This window comes from Poecilia formosa, unplaced genomic scaffold (genome assembly GCF_000485575.1).
Source record: "Poecilia formosa unplaced genomic scaffold, Poecilia_formosa-5.1.2 Scaffold395, whole genome shotgun sequence".
Taxonomy (NCBI): Eukaryota; Metazoa; Chordata; class Actinopteri; order Cyprinodontiformes; family Poeciliidae; genus Poecilia; species Poecilia formosa.
Window position 1 is genome coordinate 483,177 of NW_006800334.1, and position 12,898 is coordinate 496,074.

General features: G+C 39.9%; 1 protein-coding gene and 2 long non-coding RNA genes across 4 annotated transcripts in view; all 3 read right to left on the minus strand.

The window, feature by feature from the left end:
* Positions 1–7,267: 7,267 nt before the first annotated feature.
* Positions 7,268–7,683, minus strand: LOC107833482 (uncharacterized). Its single transcript, XR_001659227.1, has 2 exons — positions 7,574–7,683; positions 7,268–7,495 (listed from the first exon to the last, which is right to left on the minus strand). It is a non-coding gene; the product is annotated as an uncharacterized LOC107833482 (long non-coding RNA).
* A 1,434-nt stretch (positions 7,684–9,117) lies between these two features.
* Positions 9,118–12,898, minus strand: part of LOC103154691 (uncharacterized) — a 6,924-nt gene continuing 3,143 nt past the window's right edge. The window contains exon 2 of the mRNA XM_016662910.1: positions 9,118–9,296. Within this exon, the coding sequence (XP_016518396.1) occupies positions 9,159–9,296 (138 nt within the window). The 3' untranslated portion in view covers positions 9,118–9,158. The remainder of the gene's footprint in view (positions 9,297–12,898) is intronic.
* On the minus strand, positions 10,492–11,993 carry LOC107833479 (uncharacterized). Of its 2 annotated transcripts, none has more exons than XR_001659223.1 (3): positions 11,934–11,993; positions 11,507–11,578; positions 10,492–10,571 (listed from the first exon to the last, which is right to left on the minus strand). It is a non-coding gene; the product is annotated as an uncharacterized LOC107833479 (long non-coding RNA). The 2 variants fall into 2 exon arrangements; XR_001659224.1 differs by having other exon boundaries at positions 11,507–11,581; positions 11,934–11,968.

Below are 12,898 nucleotides of genomic sequence, written 5' to 3' on the forward strand. Positions count from 1 at the left end.
TGGATGGTTGTTTGATGGCTGATCCTCCGTCATTTGTCGACTTCAACCAAAAATCAACGATTCTAACTATATTTCAACGTTGATTTAACATCGTGTGCTATCTGGGGCAATATCACAATATGTAAAGCGTAGTGATCAAATCGGGTTCCACTTGTGTGTTGGGGAAAAATTATTCCATCTAAACTGCTATAAATTGCGGAGTATAAGTCGCATTGTGTGGTTTTATTTTCCTCGCATCATGACGATGAAAAAAACAACATTCAAGTCGCATTTATTTAGAAACAAAGTCAAACGTGAGGGTTTATGCTAATGATTTGATCTGGTGACACGTTGTGGTCAGTTACCTGCTTTTCAACAAATTCACATAACTGTCGACTTCGGGAGCGTGCAGCGGTGGGAGCCTTATGTAATGTAAAACCGGCCTGATTGGTTGTGTTTCACGAAGCGACCAAGAAACTCCGCCGGCTATACGTTCTCCCCCTGAATGACGTTCAAAGAAGAAAGTTCTTCCATATATGGAGTTGTTTCTCCAGCTCTACCAGACGTGGCTTTCAGTCCACGATTTTGTTGTTCGTGCATGGTAACCTACTTACATGGTGCTCTTCTTAAACATTGTGCCTGTGAGAAAAAAAAAAAAAACCAAAAAAAAAAAAAAACCCAACCACATGTGGTTTTTTGTTTCTTCTGTCACTTTTGTGACAGAAAGGAAAAAAAAGAAAAGCGCTAAAACAACACCAGGTCATTGATAACACCTTAGAAAAAAAAACACAACAAAAAACAGGTCTGTTTGTTTGTTTTTGTATGCTTTCATTAACCTTACAAAAATGCATCAGCTGAAACACGCCTTACAAACAACCACAAAAACTCGGTTCACATATCATCTCTCACCTAAAGGAGTGTTTGACAGGTATTTCCGCTTGAACTTGCATGCAGGTTACTTCCTCAGAACCCCACCTCGGTCAGAGCAGCAGGATGGTGCCTCACCTATCAAAAGAGGGGGAAAAAACCGGCCAAAGAAATTCGCTTTAGAGCACCACGCCCTTTGACTCTGTTCTTATCTCTGATGTCTGTCTGAAAAAACCCGCATAGCAAAAATAAAGTAGCGTGTCTGGCACGTGCACAGAGGCCGGGTGGGAAGATAATTCTTTGCACTTTTACAAAGTAAACTGCCTAATTAAATCTTAAATGCAGCATTTCTTTTTTCGGTTGTTGTTTATCTCTGCTGAAACCATTAAATAAAATCTGATAGCATTGTTGTTCTCAATAAACAAATGCTGAAGCATTTGTGTTAGAGTTTGTGTTACAATTCAAGCACACTGTTACAGTAATCAACTAAACTTACGTACATAGATGTTTCTCAAGATCTTGTTGAATGACTAATGACAATAATTTATCTCTCAATCTTACAACTCAAGATCTCTCAGAGGTGATCTTTAAAGCAGTCTGCAGCCAGTTGCTATGGAGGTTACACAGTCAGATATTATCAGGGTTTAAAATAGCAGCAAATTATTTCATAACTTCATAACCATCTCGCTCCTATAAGTCTGTTTAAAAACTACAGTCTCAGCCCTCCAGCTCTGCCAGCAGCAGAAACAGCAACATTAGACCTATCAGGGAAAACTTAGACCACATTTGCTTTGAATTGTCCCCACGTGAAGACAATGATTCAGTATAATACTATTAAATATTAGATTCTTGATCAATATGGGTTGTTGCTATGTTGTTGTACAGTGTTTTAAGACCGTGTTCAATGTGCCTTTTTAACTTTGAGCCCAGCGCCGTGCAGAGACGGTAAAATTCGCTCACTATACAAGCCCTAGACTGCGGTTACCGTAGAGGTTTCGATTCGATCGCGCAGCGCACAAACGCTAAAACCTTTGCCAGACACTCCGTTAGCTAATAACACCTGAGTCATCGTATGACGCACCTTCTAAAAATAGAATAAAACAATTATATAGAGTTCGATTTTTTTAATGATCTCCGAAAGTGGACGGAGATCATTAAAAATGATCATTAAAAATGACGCACCTTCTAAAAATAGAATAAAACAATTATATAGAGTTCGATTTTTTTTAATGATCTCCGAAAGCGGACGGCCATACAGATAAAAAAGATAGGATATTTGAGAGCGTATATCCATTTCAACAGGGTGTATGATATTGAGTTTACACTGACTGCGCTGTGCTTAACCTGTTCACATACCTTGACATATAGCCACTTTCTTTTTTTTTCTTGTTATACGCTTTGTTTGGAACGAATATGGTGATCGGCACTGAAAATTGTGATAAATATTTCTTAAAAGCTTTGAGAGTTCCAAAGATCGGGAGCTGGAAAAGAAAAAGTGCTATATGTCCCCATATGAACGCAGTAGGCAGATGGAAAATGTTCATTTATACAATGAACAGATAAGGCCTCCTTCTTTAGACAATTAAATTCTCTTTCAGCATTTCGACAAGGAAGTTGTGGTTACATTTGCATATTCCTGAGGCCATTCGATTTCTAAAACGGCATTTCACAAGCAGTTATACATATCAACGTGTGAAATAGGCATAATGGTTGTTAATGACCCGCTGTCACTTCGGCACACATGGTTTCACAATTTACCTCAAAGAGCGAACACATTTGTCAGGGAACATAAACGGATTTATCAACATGAACACAGTCACTCAGTCAGCAATGCAGACGGAAAGCAAACAGAATACGCGCACAGATGTGGTTGCACTGTAATCCTCTGTGAAAGCGTCCAGTGTACGGCTCAGACTGTGTGCTGCTCCGCGCAGGAGGCCTTCGTCGTCACGCCGCCTGATACCGACAATCATTCGTTCATGCTTGAAACGTTTCGCTTCTTTTCTTCCTGTTGCTCCCGGCCGCCATGTCGTCACATAATGACTGATTGATGTTCGGCAGGCACGGGCCTAACATGTCTATTTTGGGCACGCGGCCTGGATTTGAGGAGGCCCGGTGTGTACTGCAGGCTGCAGGCTTTAGAAGTGCCACTGCTTCTAGGCAGAAGCAGAGACGCTTCACTCATGTGATATCTAAATATCACATAAGTCACTATTTCAATTTTCTATACCATAATGAATGCTTTAAAATTTCTGAATGCTTTTTGTGATAAATTACGACATTTCGAAAAAATTAGGCGGTTACAGCACGCTGAGAACTGGACTGCATACCGAGGAGGCCAATCAGTGATTTGATTGAGGCTGTTGGGCACAAAAGTAGCAGGATACAAACAACCAAACCATCGATCTTAATTACCTGCATCTTCCTAATATTAGCCTTTACTAAATGTAAACTTTCATAAGTTGAGTACTTTTCGATGCAAGAGGACACATGTAATTTCACTATTGTGTTAAATCTTGCATTTGAAGTGAGTACATCTTAAGTTCGTGTTTATTAATTAAATATTCAGCTTTTAATGATTAATGGCTCTCCTGCTAAGTTGTACTTTTTACCGTCAGTGGAAACAATCCATTCCGTCTAAGAGGATCAGAGCCTAATCATGGAAGGCAGATATAAATTTGTATTTTACAATGGTCTATAATGTATTTCTTGCCCTTATCAAATAAGGGCCTGAAATAACTTAACTCACATCCCCTTTTATCTTCCTTATTTGTACCAGGGAGAACTTCTAAAAGCCATGTCTTTCAGAGGAGAGTGGGTGTTTTAAATACTTTATCCGTCTTTTTTTTTTGTGTGTGTGTGTGTGTGTGTGTGTGTGTGTGTGTGTGTGTGTGTGTGTGTGTGTTACCAAAGCCGAGACACACCGTGACCGCGCCATTGAACCCGCTGCGCTTTTTCTTCTTATCGAAACTGCATGTGGGGAAGATAGCGTGACAAACCTATCTGGCCAATTTCCTTATCTGGTTATTAGATTGTGAAATCCGCCACATGTCTCATACATTGACATGAAATAGATCAAACACAAAGAAGAAATAACAGAGAATTAACAAATGCGACAAGAAGATTGATGTCCGAGAGAGCTGACGGCTTATAAAAAAAGATCCGCGTCTAATGGCGATATTATCTTTACAAGCTTATGGATTTAAAAAGTCATTCGGAAGCTTTAATATCGCTGTGTTTATTAGATGACCTCAAGAAAATCTGAATATAACAGATGATTATCTACTAAAAATAAATGCTTTACAATTTAAGGATGCTTATGTGTTAAATTACGACATTTCATTTATGTGACAGAAAAACTTCACAAAATAACCTCTTTTAATTGAATTAAGCTATTTAAGAAGTAGGTATAAGATATCATAGACCGCAGTTGTTACGTATTCAAATCAGTAATATTAATTTTCAGCCACAACATAAAAGTGTACGTTTAATGCGATAACGATTATTGGAAACGGCAAGGGTGTCTGACAATTTAATGCGTAGCTACTGCTTGATTAACCGGTTTGATATAATGGCGTCTTGCTACTTTAGGCCTGTCATGCGATTTGCTTGGACAGATTCGAGGCAAGAACAAAAGAAAATACTGACAGAGCTTTCTTTATGCCATTCCATAAAGCTTTAAATTTCAATTAGGCCTATTGCTGAGCAGCATAGGAATTAAGCAGTGATTAATACAATAATACAGTAGCTACTGGGTTATTGTTCTTTCACGAATTGTGGTTCTGCACGAATGCGAGGAGTTCTAAGACAAGTTCACTGAAGCACATTTTCAACAATGACAATAACAATAACACCACCACCAACAATAATAATACATTTTTATTTGTATGGCGAATAACACTCAAGTAAAATTACAAACAGAACACGATCGTACATTAAACAAAATCATAAAAGGAGAACACTTAAATACATAAGGGAAGAAAAACTATGCATTGGAGCATGACAACATTACCGACGGAAATGATAAAGCGAAAATTATACGACATAAAACAGCATTTTTGTCCTGCTACAGATTGTGAATGCCTTGAAAGGGGGAGAACGGGTTTCGCGAACCTGCCAAACCCGTGTCTGAACTGAGGCCTTGAGGCTTGTCTGGGCTGTGCCAAGCAGGAATATTATCAGCCCATTAAATGGCCGTTAACCTTCACCACTCCACTCTAAATCTTCCTGCCATGTCTTCATTTAAATCATCTTCTCCACAGCCTCCTCTTCTCAAAAGGAACCGTTGCATTCTGCCATCGTAGTAGTGCTGTTATTTCTGCTCCTTTTCTCACCAGTGTGGAAAACCGCAAAACAAGACAATTCTTTCTCTGTAAAGGAAGTCTCAACGGGACAGCTTTTGTAGCTCAGACTGTCATTTCTTATTTAATTACACTTTTTCAGCTCCCACAGCTCCACAGCTGTCAATGCACATTTCAACATGGTAATAGCTTTAACACACGGTTGGTTGTCATCTGTACAGATTAGTTCACATGACTAAGTTCATGCGATCACAAAATCCACATGCGAGACACTATCATCCAGTTTATTTATTGTTGTAGCTTCACCAGAGTTGGAAGCATGGCAGCTTCTCCATACCACCTCGTAGAACTTTCCAGAATCACTGCTTAATTTTCCAGAGCGCCACAAATAAAGAATCAGAAGGACCAGCAGGATCGCAGCGAGAAGCCAGGTGGATATCTGCCAAGGCCGAGTGTGTCCGGCACAAGTCTGAGTTGGCTGCAGAGGAAGAGAGAGAGAGAAAGGGGATTTTAGAGACATTCAGACTCGTTAAAGTTTTTATATTTCACCTAGAGAATAAACTTGGTTCGCCACTTACATTTCCAGGTGCTGCTGTGCTGTTGGAGATCATCTGATGTGACTTTTTCTCAGTGACGGTCAGCCTAACAGCAGCAGGAGTTCCAGATTTGCAATCGGAACTCCTGATTCCTTGGATGCAGCAGAAATAATCCCCGCTGTCCTCAGGCTGCGCCCCCTCAATGGTCAGTGACAGATCTCCAGTAGTGATCCAGTCAGTGGACACAGTCAGTCTGTCAGCAGGTGTCCCGCTGCAGCCTTCAGAGTCGAAGTTCTTCACACACACATGCTTCCCATTTCTCTCCCACCAACCAGGTAAGCCTGTTCCCTGGATGGTTTTAAAGTAACACGGGAGCGTCACGTTATCACCCTGGGTCACAGACTTTTCACTAGCAAAAACTACCTCCAGCTGGATGTACTTGGTTCCAGACGTGGAGCAGGTCAGTTCATAAATCCCTCCATCGGTGTACAGCGTGTGGGTGAAAACGATGTTTGAAGAGTCGATCTTTATCCGGTCTCCGCTTACGTTCCACTGCCTGCTCTGACCAGTAGCGACATCCAGCCTCACCCGAAGCAGTGATACTGACTCGCCCGGCTCACATTTCACAGGAACTTTAAGCTGGTCTCCTATGATCACTTTAACAGAGTCCGCTACATGCGAGACGAGGAGAATAAATGCGTAGAAAAATCCAGATTGTAGCGGTGCCATTGTGTAAACGTGTGCGCAGGCAGATAGGATCTCGTGAGCTGCATTTACCACGAAGCGTGAAAGGAGTGAGTGGGCTCCTGCCTGCCTCCTGCCTGCCTCCTGCGGGTGTCCAGCTCCGCCCACCGTCCCTCCTCTTGGGGAGTTGCAGTACAATGCGACTCGTCTTGATTGAGTCGCATTGTACTGTAATGTACTGTCATCTACTGGACTAATGATACATTGAATTTCCCCATGTCTCTCCAATTTTTTAAATACTATTATAAAATCCCTGTCCTTCACTGATTCTAAAAATCTTAATCAACTCTGGCTGAGTGTGGGTCGCGCCAAAACTTTATGTTAGGCTTCTTGTCAGGATAAAGTACTCGAATGAAATACTTCAAACTGTGAGCATGAAATATCTTGAGTCTTACATAAGGATTGTAAACATTTGCTGACACCTACTGTCATAAAGAGAAATCGCAAGCTGATACCATGAACGCCAACTTTTTATTTATTTATCTTTTGGCTGATAAACTAAAGACGTTATAACTATTTTTATAATGTGTAAATTTGGACATTTTCGTGTATTTTTATTTTTTCATTTTAGTTTGACAATACTTTACCTAAAAGCGTCTCAGTGCTGGCTTCCTAAGGTAGAAAGTTGCTTAAGCAGTTGAATTTTTCTATTGGTTGCAGAGGTACAGCTTGGTACAATTTCGTCACACTCCGATTTTGAGATATGAAGCACCGATTGCAAGTCAGGAAGTGGAATAACAGCCAGAATAACAGCTGTCAGCTGGCCGGGCGCTCCAGGTGACACGTTCAGGAAGTGATGGACGCAGGGACTGAACAGTAAATACAAAAACTGGTGTTTAATAGGAAATAAACTGTTTCTTGGTCAGGCAGGCCAGGGTCAGAACCAGGGAATCCAAATCAGGGTCAGGCAATTCCAGATCTCGGGGTCAGACAGACAGGGGGTCAGAGCCAGCAGGTCCAAATCCAGATCAAAACGGGTTCCAGATCTCCGGGTCAGACAGACAGGGGGTCGAAGCCAGAAGGTCCAAAGCCAGTGGTGGGGGTCAGGATCGGGGACAGGAGAGGCAACTAGGCAGAAGGAAGAGACAGACAGGTTAGTTACTGGGCAGTTAGCTCAAGTCACTACAGCAGGCCTGAAAGTGTTACCGCTGAGGGTTTCACAATAATCTGACGCCGTGCAGGGGGAAGATCCGTCCTTATATAGCAGCAGCAGCTGGGGATCAAGGTGATGATTATCAGGTGTGAGTGGTCACAGCTCAGCAGCAGCTGTGACACCAGGTTCGGTACACCAAGAGAAAACGACTAACTCCTGGCACATAGCTTTCCCCAATGAGTGGGAGTTAAACACCGATATTATTCAGACAGGTCTGGTTGAAAAGTGTTTGGTTTGTAAAGTATTTCAAAGCAGAGCACATCGGTTTAATTGATTAATTAAAGTTAAGCCTTCAAACATAATAGGTTTATTTAACCGTAATGTCCTATCTGCGATGTGGAGAGTATTATATTTGTAAATGAATAATATGTATTCCTTGTAGAAAAGTGCAGTCCACATTTGAACATTTTAGAATCAAACTAAGAGATTTCCTTTTTACTATGGAACATCCTTTACTATAAAAGGTGAAGAATAATATAGAAATCAGTAATACATGACTGAAAAACAAACTTCGGCTCCGTTGTTTTTTTCTTCTTCTCTGCTCTCTGCTCATGGTTGCTTGGCAACATGAGTTACGCCGAGGTGGGGGCGGGGACAGATGGTGAAGGCTAGACCTGTCCGAATCCACAGATATTTTTCTTCTAGTCTTAGTTTATTCCCGGCCTTCGAAGGACCAGTTCTACGTAGACCAGTCCTTCGAAGGATGCAGACCCTGAATTCGGACACAGCTATCGAGTTTTATACATGACCGTTACTGTGTGACGCACCTGTACTGGAAGCAGTAGGAGAATTCAACTACAATAGGTTCAACCTAAGGAGGCCAGCAGTAGGTTTCAGGCAAAGATTTGTCAGGACTAAAGAAATTTAGAGCATTCAAAGTGTCTTGTCTGGAGCTTATTATAACAAGGTAATAAACTCTTTATAACACATGAGAGATGCACTTACATCTCTCCTGTAGAGATGTAAGTGCACAGCAAATTCAAAAGTGCACTTTTGAATTTGCAGTGCTGGTGATCATCTGATGGTCAGCCTAACAGCAGCAGGAGTTCCTGATTTATAATGTGCTTTTACCTCTGAGGAAACCACATAGAACAGTGCTATTTCTGACAAACAAACAAACAAAACAGAAATGTACTTTTACCTTAGAAAAAAACACAGAAATGTGCTTTTACCCCTGTCTAAAAGCCACACACAAAACATAGAGGTAAAACCTCTGTGTGTGAGTGCTGACAAACAAAAAGGTGGAAAATCTTGCTCTAATTAATTAACTATGTGCTTAACAGTAACTTCACGCAGCTGCTTTAGTTTTTTTCAGAACTTTTTATACACATCGTTTTGAAAAAATGGAGACGTGAACCATGAAAACTGTAAATCTTTCTTAAAAGTTTTATTGAGAAAATTTCAGCTTTAATTAGAGCTGAAAGGCGCAAATCTCCACATAAAATGCAATAAACAGACAGCATTAATTTATTTGGTGAAGAGGCCAGTTGACCTCTTCACAAAAGAGGTCAACTGGCTGGTGAGCAGCCTTCTCTGTCCCAGCATTTCATATGAAGACAGTTCTTCATCTCCTTTGATTTATGAGACCGAAGGCGCCATCCAAATCCAGATACACAAAGGAGCAGAAACCACCAGAATAACGATAATAATGCCAATGAAGACAGGAATGCTAATACACAAAGGTTCCTTATGTGCAGGAGGTCTTTGGGTATGTCGCTGTGGAGGAGAAAGAGAATTAAGACATAGTATGAGCAAAGATGTGATAAGCACCAAGTTCTATACTTACAGACGGAGTGGTGAAGGTTTTAAAGCTCGGTGAGTGAAAATAGTCTCAAAATATCTGTGCGTGTGTAAAATGATTTGTGCGTGTGTAAAATGTTTTGTGTGTGCGTAACAGGATTTGTGCTGCGTAAAAAGATTTGTGCGTGTGTAAAAATATCTATGTGTGTGTAATCCTCGATTTGTAAAACTTAAACGTTTTACGTTTCTCACTGTGCTTGTGCCGAAGTGCCAAATATGTTAGTTCGCTGGAAAACGGTATATCTCAGCACTTCCTTATAATATCCTAAAATTATTTATAGACATCTGGTTCTGATCCGATGGAGCTGCTGCAGGAACAAACTGATCCTCTAACAGGATCCGCAGATCCAGGCATCGATGTCTGGTGTCCTGCAACATTTAGATACGTCCTGGCCTGGTCCAGCACGCCTGAAATAAGTGGCTGCTTAGGACAGTCAAATTCTCCAGAGTCGTGCTAATGACCTCTGACCTCATGATTTGACTCAGGTGTGTTAAAGAAGATAAATCTAAAGGTTGGAGGACACCGACCCTTATGAACTGGAGTTAAAGCCCTGCTGTACAATTGTCATTCAATCGTAATCACATTTACTTGCATACAGTGGAAACTTTACCTGTGTTGAGGTAGATGAGTTGACATAGCGTCTTTACTTTAAAACCATTTTGGTTTCCATTTGTTGAAAGTAAATTACAAACATTTAGCCTGCTTTATGACAGAAACAAAGTTTGATGTCACAAATATATGATTTTAATAGAGGCATTATTAAATTTGTACTGTAGAAAGAAGATGACAAAATTGTTTCCTGAATTAACTTTAATGTTCATTTCACTGCACACAAAGGACAGATTAAATATTTAAGAATGCAACAAATCTGTTGAATCTTTAACAAAATAGGTTCAGATTAATATGGGTGGTTTCACAGCTACCTAAAGTTAACAATGAAATGTCTTAAAACTTACATGGATGTTCAAATATTTACTATAATCAATTAACAAAGGAAAACACCATAAAGCTGTGTATTCAAATAAGACCAGTGTCAGTCTGTACAGATTAAGAAGACACCATAACATCTACCAACAGAGCAGGTTAACTACTGTAGTTCTTTGAAAGGCAGCTTAGTCCAGTTGACGGCTCAGTTTGAAGCTTCAGGTTTTGGTGTTGAACCTCCTAGAATCTCAGCTGCTGCAGATTGTCTGAAGATGCAGAGAAAAGTACAAACAGATAGTGTTAGAAAAATTGTGTTGATTTTCCTGAACCGACAGATCTCACTGTGACAGAACATTACTGAACCTGAAAATGACTTGAAGCATCACAATGTATGTAGAAATGTTTATTTTTATGTTGATCAAAGGTTTTACATTAAATGTGTTTCTGTGAAGGCTATTTTTGCAGTGGTGCTTTAAATAAATGCATAAAATATTAATTTTCTTAAATATGTGTTTATTAGCTGTCAATTGTGTCAAAATATCAATTGAAAAGAAATTTACTGATTGTGAAAATCTAAACCATCTGAATACATTTTACCATCTACATTAATCAACTTGAAATGAAGACGAACAGGAGCAGCAGGTTTGTCCTGGTTTGCAGACGAGGTATATATTTTTTTAAGGGCCGATGAAGTGGGGTCCAGACACAAACACAGTTTAATCTGAAGATTCTGGAGGATGTGTGAATAGGTCTGTCACCATGAAACATTTTACTTTATGATAAATTGTTCCAAAGTTATCAACAAACGATAATATAGTTCTTTTGAGGCAATTTTTTAAGTTATATAATGGTAATGATGAAATAATAATGCAACACATTCTCAAATTCTAATGAACATTTAACACTGGATCTGGAAGACATTTTTAATATCCAGAATAAATAAAACTAATGAATTTTGAAGTATTTTTAAACAAAATTTATTGTCAATATAAGGTCTAATTGAGACCAAAGTACCAAACTGAAGACTTTTATTATCCAGTTTTTGGTAGAGAGAAAAAAAGAGAAACAACAAATCAGGCCAATGGAAATGGTTGACTTTGTTTTAATTTATCATCCGATTAATTGATTATTCTGACAGGCCTATGTGTGAACATTAGACTAAATCCTTAAGTATGTTGAAAAGTCAACATAAATGAAGTACCTTTCAGTTTGTTCTGGTGAATAAAGTCTAGCAGCAGATGATGATCCTGCAGGTCCAGATCTACCTTTATTACTGCTGAAGCAACAAAATATGGTTTCAGTGATAATGACCAACATCCATAACTGCCATAATCTCCTGAAGATGCTTGCCGACTTCGGCATCACAAAACTTAATCAACCTGGGTTAAAGTTAAAACTGAAGACAGACGATCAAACTGTGCTGAGTGAGAGAATAAAAATTCAAGCTTAGCTCCCAACAGCTAACGTAGCATAGCTGACATAAACATTAGCTCCCGCTAACAGAAACATACGAGGAGGGCAGAGTATCAAAATACCAGACACATAAAACGTAATGTGAAATGATTTATAATTACTCCATGTCTCATTTTAATCGGAGAGCAAAGCCTGCAGGTTTAGCTCCTACTTACTTCAGAGGACAGACCACCGGGACGCTCCGTCTTGCTTCTGGATTTGCCTGGCTATTTTTCCGTCCAGCGAACCATTCCGCCACCTAGTGGTCCTTTTTCAGACCACCTAGTCTCCTGTACCGTTCAAAACGCACAATATGTCTGTAAATAATTTTAGGATATTATAAGGAAGTGCTGAGATATACCGTTTTCCAGCGAACTAACGTATTTGGCACTTCGGCACAGGCACAGTGAGAAACGTCAGAAGACTAGACTCCGAGCAAAACTCAGATGTTCCAGCTTTTACTAGCATGTAAACGCACCATCTACACACAAATCTGGGAGCTCCCGGAAGCGTGAAATGAGTCTCAAAAATAGTTGTGCACTCGTAACCGGATTTGTGTGTAAATGAAGTTTTGTGTGTGCGTACCAGGTGATTTGTGTGTACTTTTTCAACATGTATAGGCGTAGTAGAAGGTTTATTTTAGTTTTAAGTTTTTCAAATCGAGTATTACACACACAGATATTTTTACGCACGCACAAATCCTGTTACGCACGCACAAAACATTTTACACACGGACAAATCATTTTACACACACACAAATCTTTTTACACACGCACAGATATTTTGAGACTATTTTCACTCCATAATTTTCACTCCATAGTCAGGTGACAAAGACACTCGGTCTGTGAATCTTTCTCCATATACGACGTTACCGAAGCGATCCACTTTAATCACAACCTGCCCGTTAGTTTCCCACTGAACAAACTTCACATCCACACCCTCAGTTAAAGAGAAGCAGGGAAGTTTTCTTGGTTCACCTTCAGACGCGGAGATGTTGGAGATAAAGACAACCCTTAGCTCGATGATGCGCTCAATATTGTCTCCACAGATAAACTCATAATGTCCGTTGTCGTTGTAGTTGACATTCTTCAGGAAAATACCCGATGAGGAGATGTTCAGCTGTAAACTGTATTCTTCTACC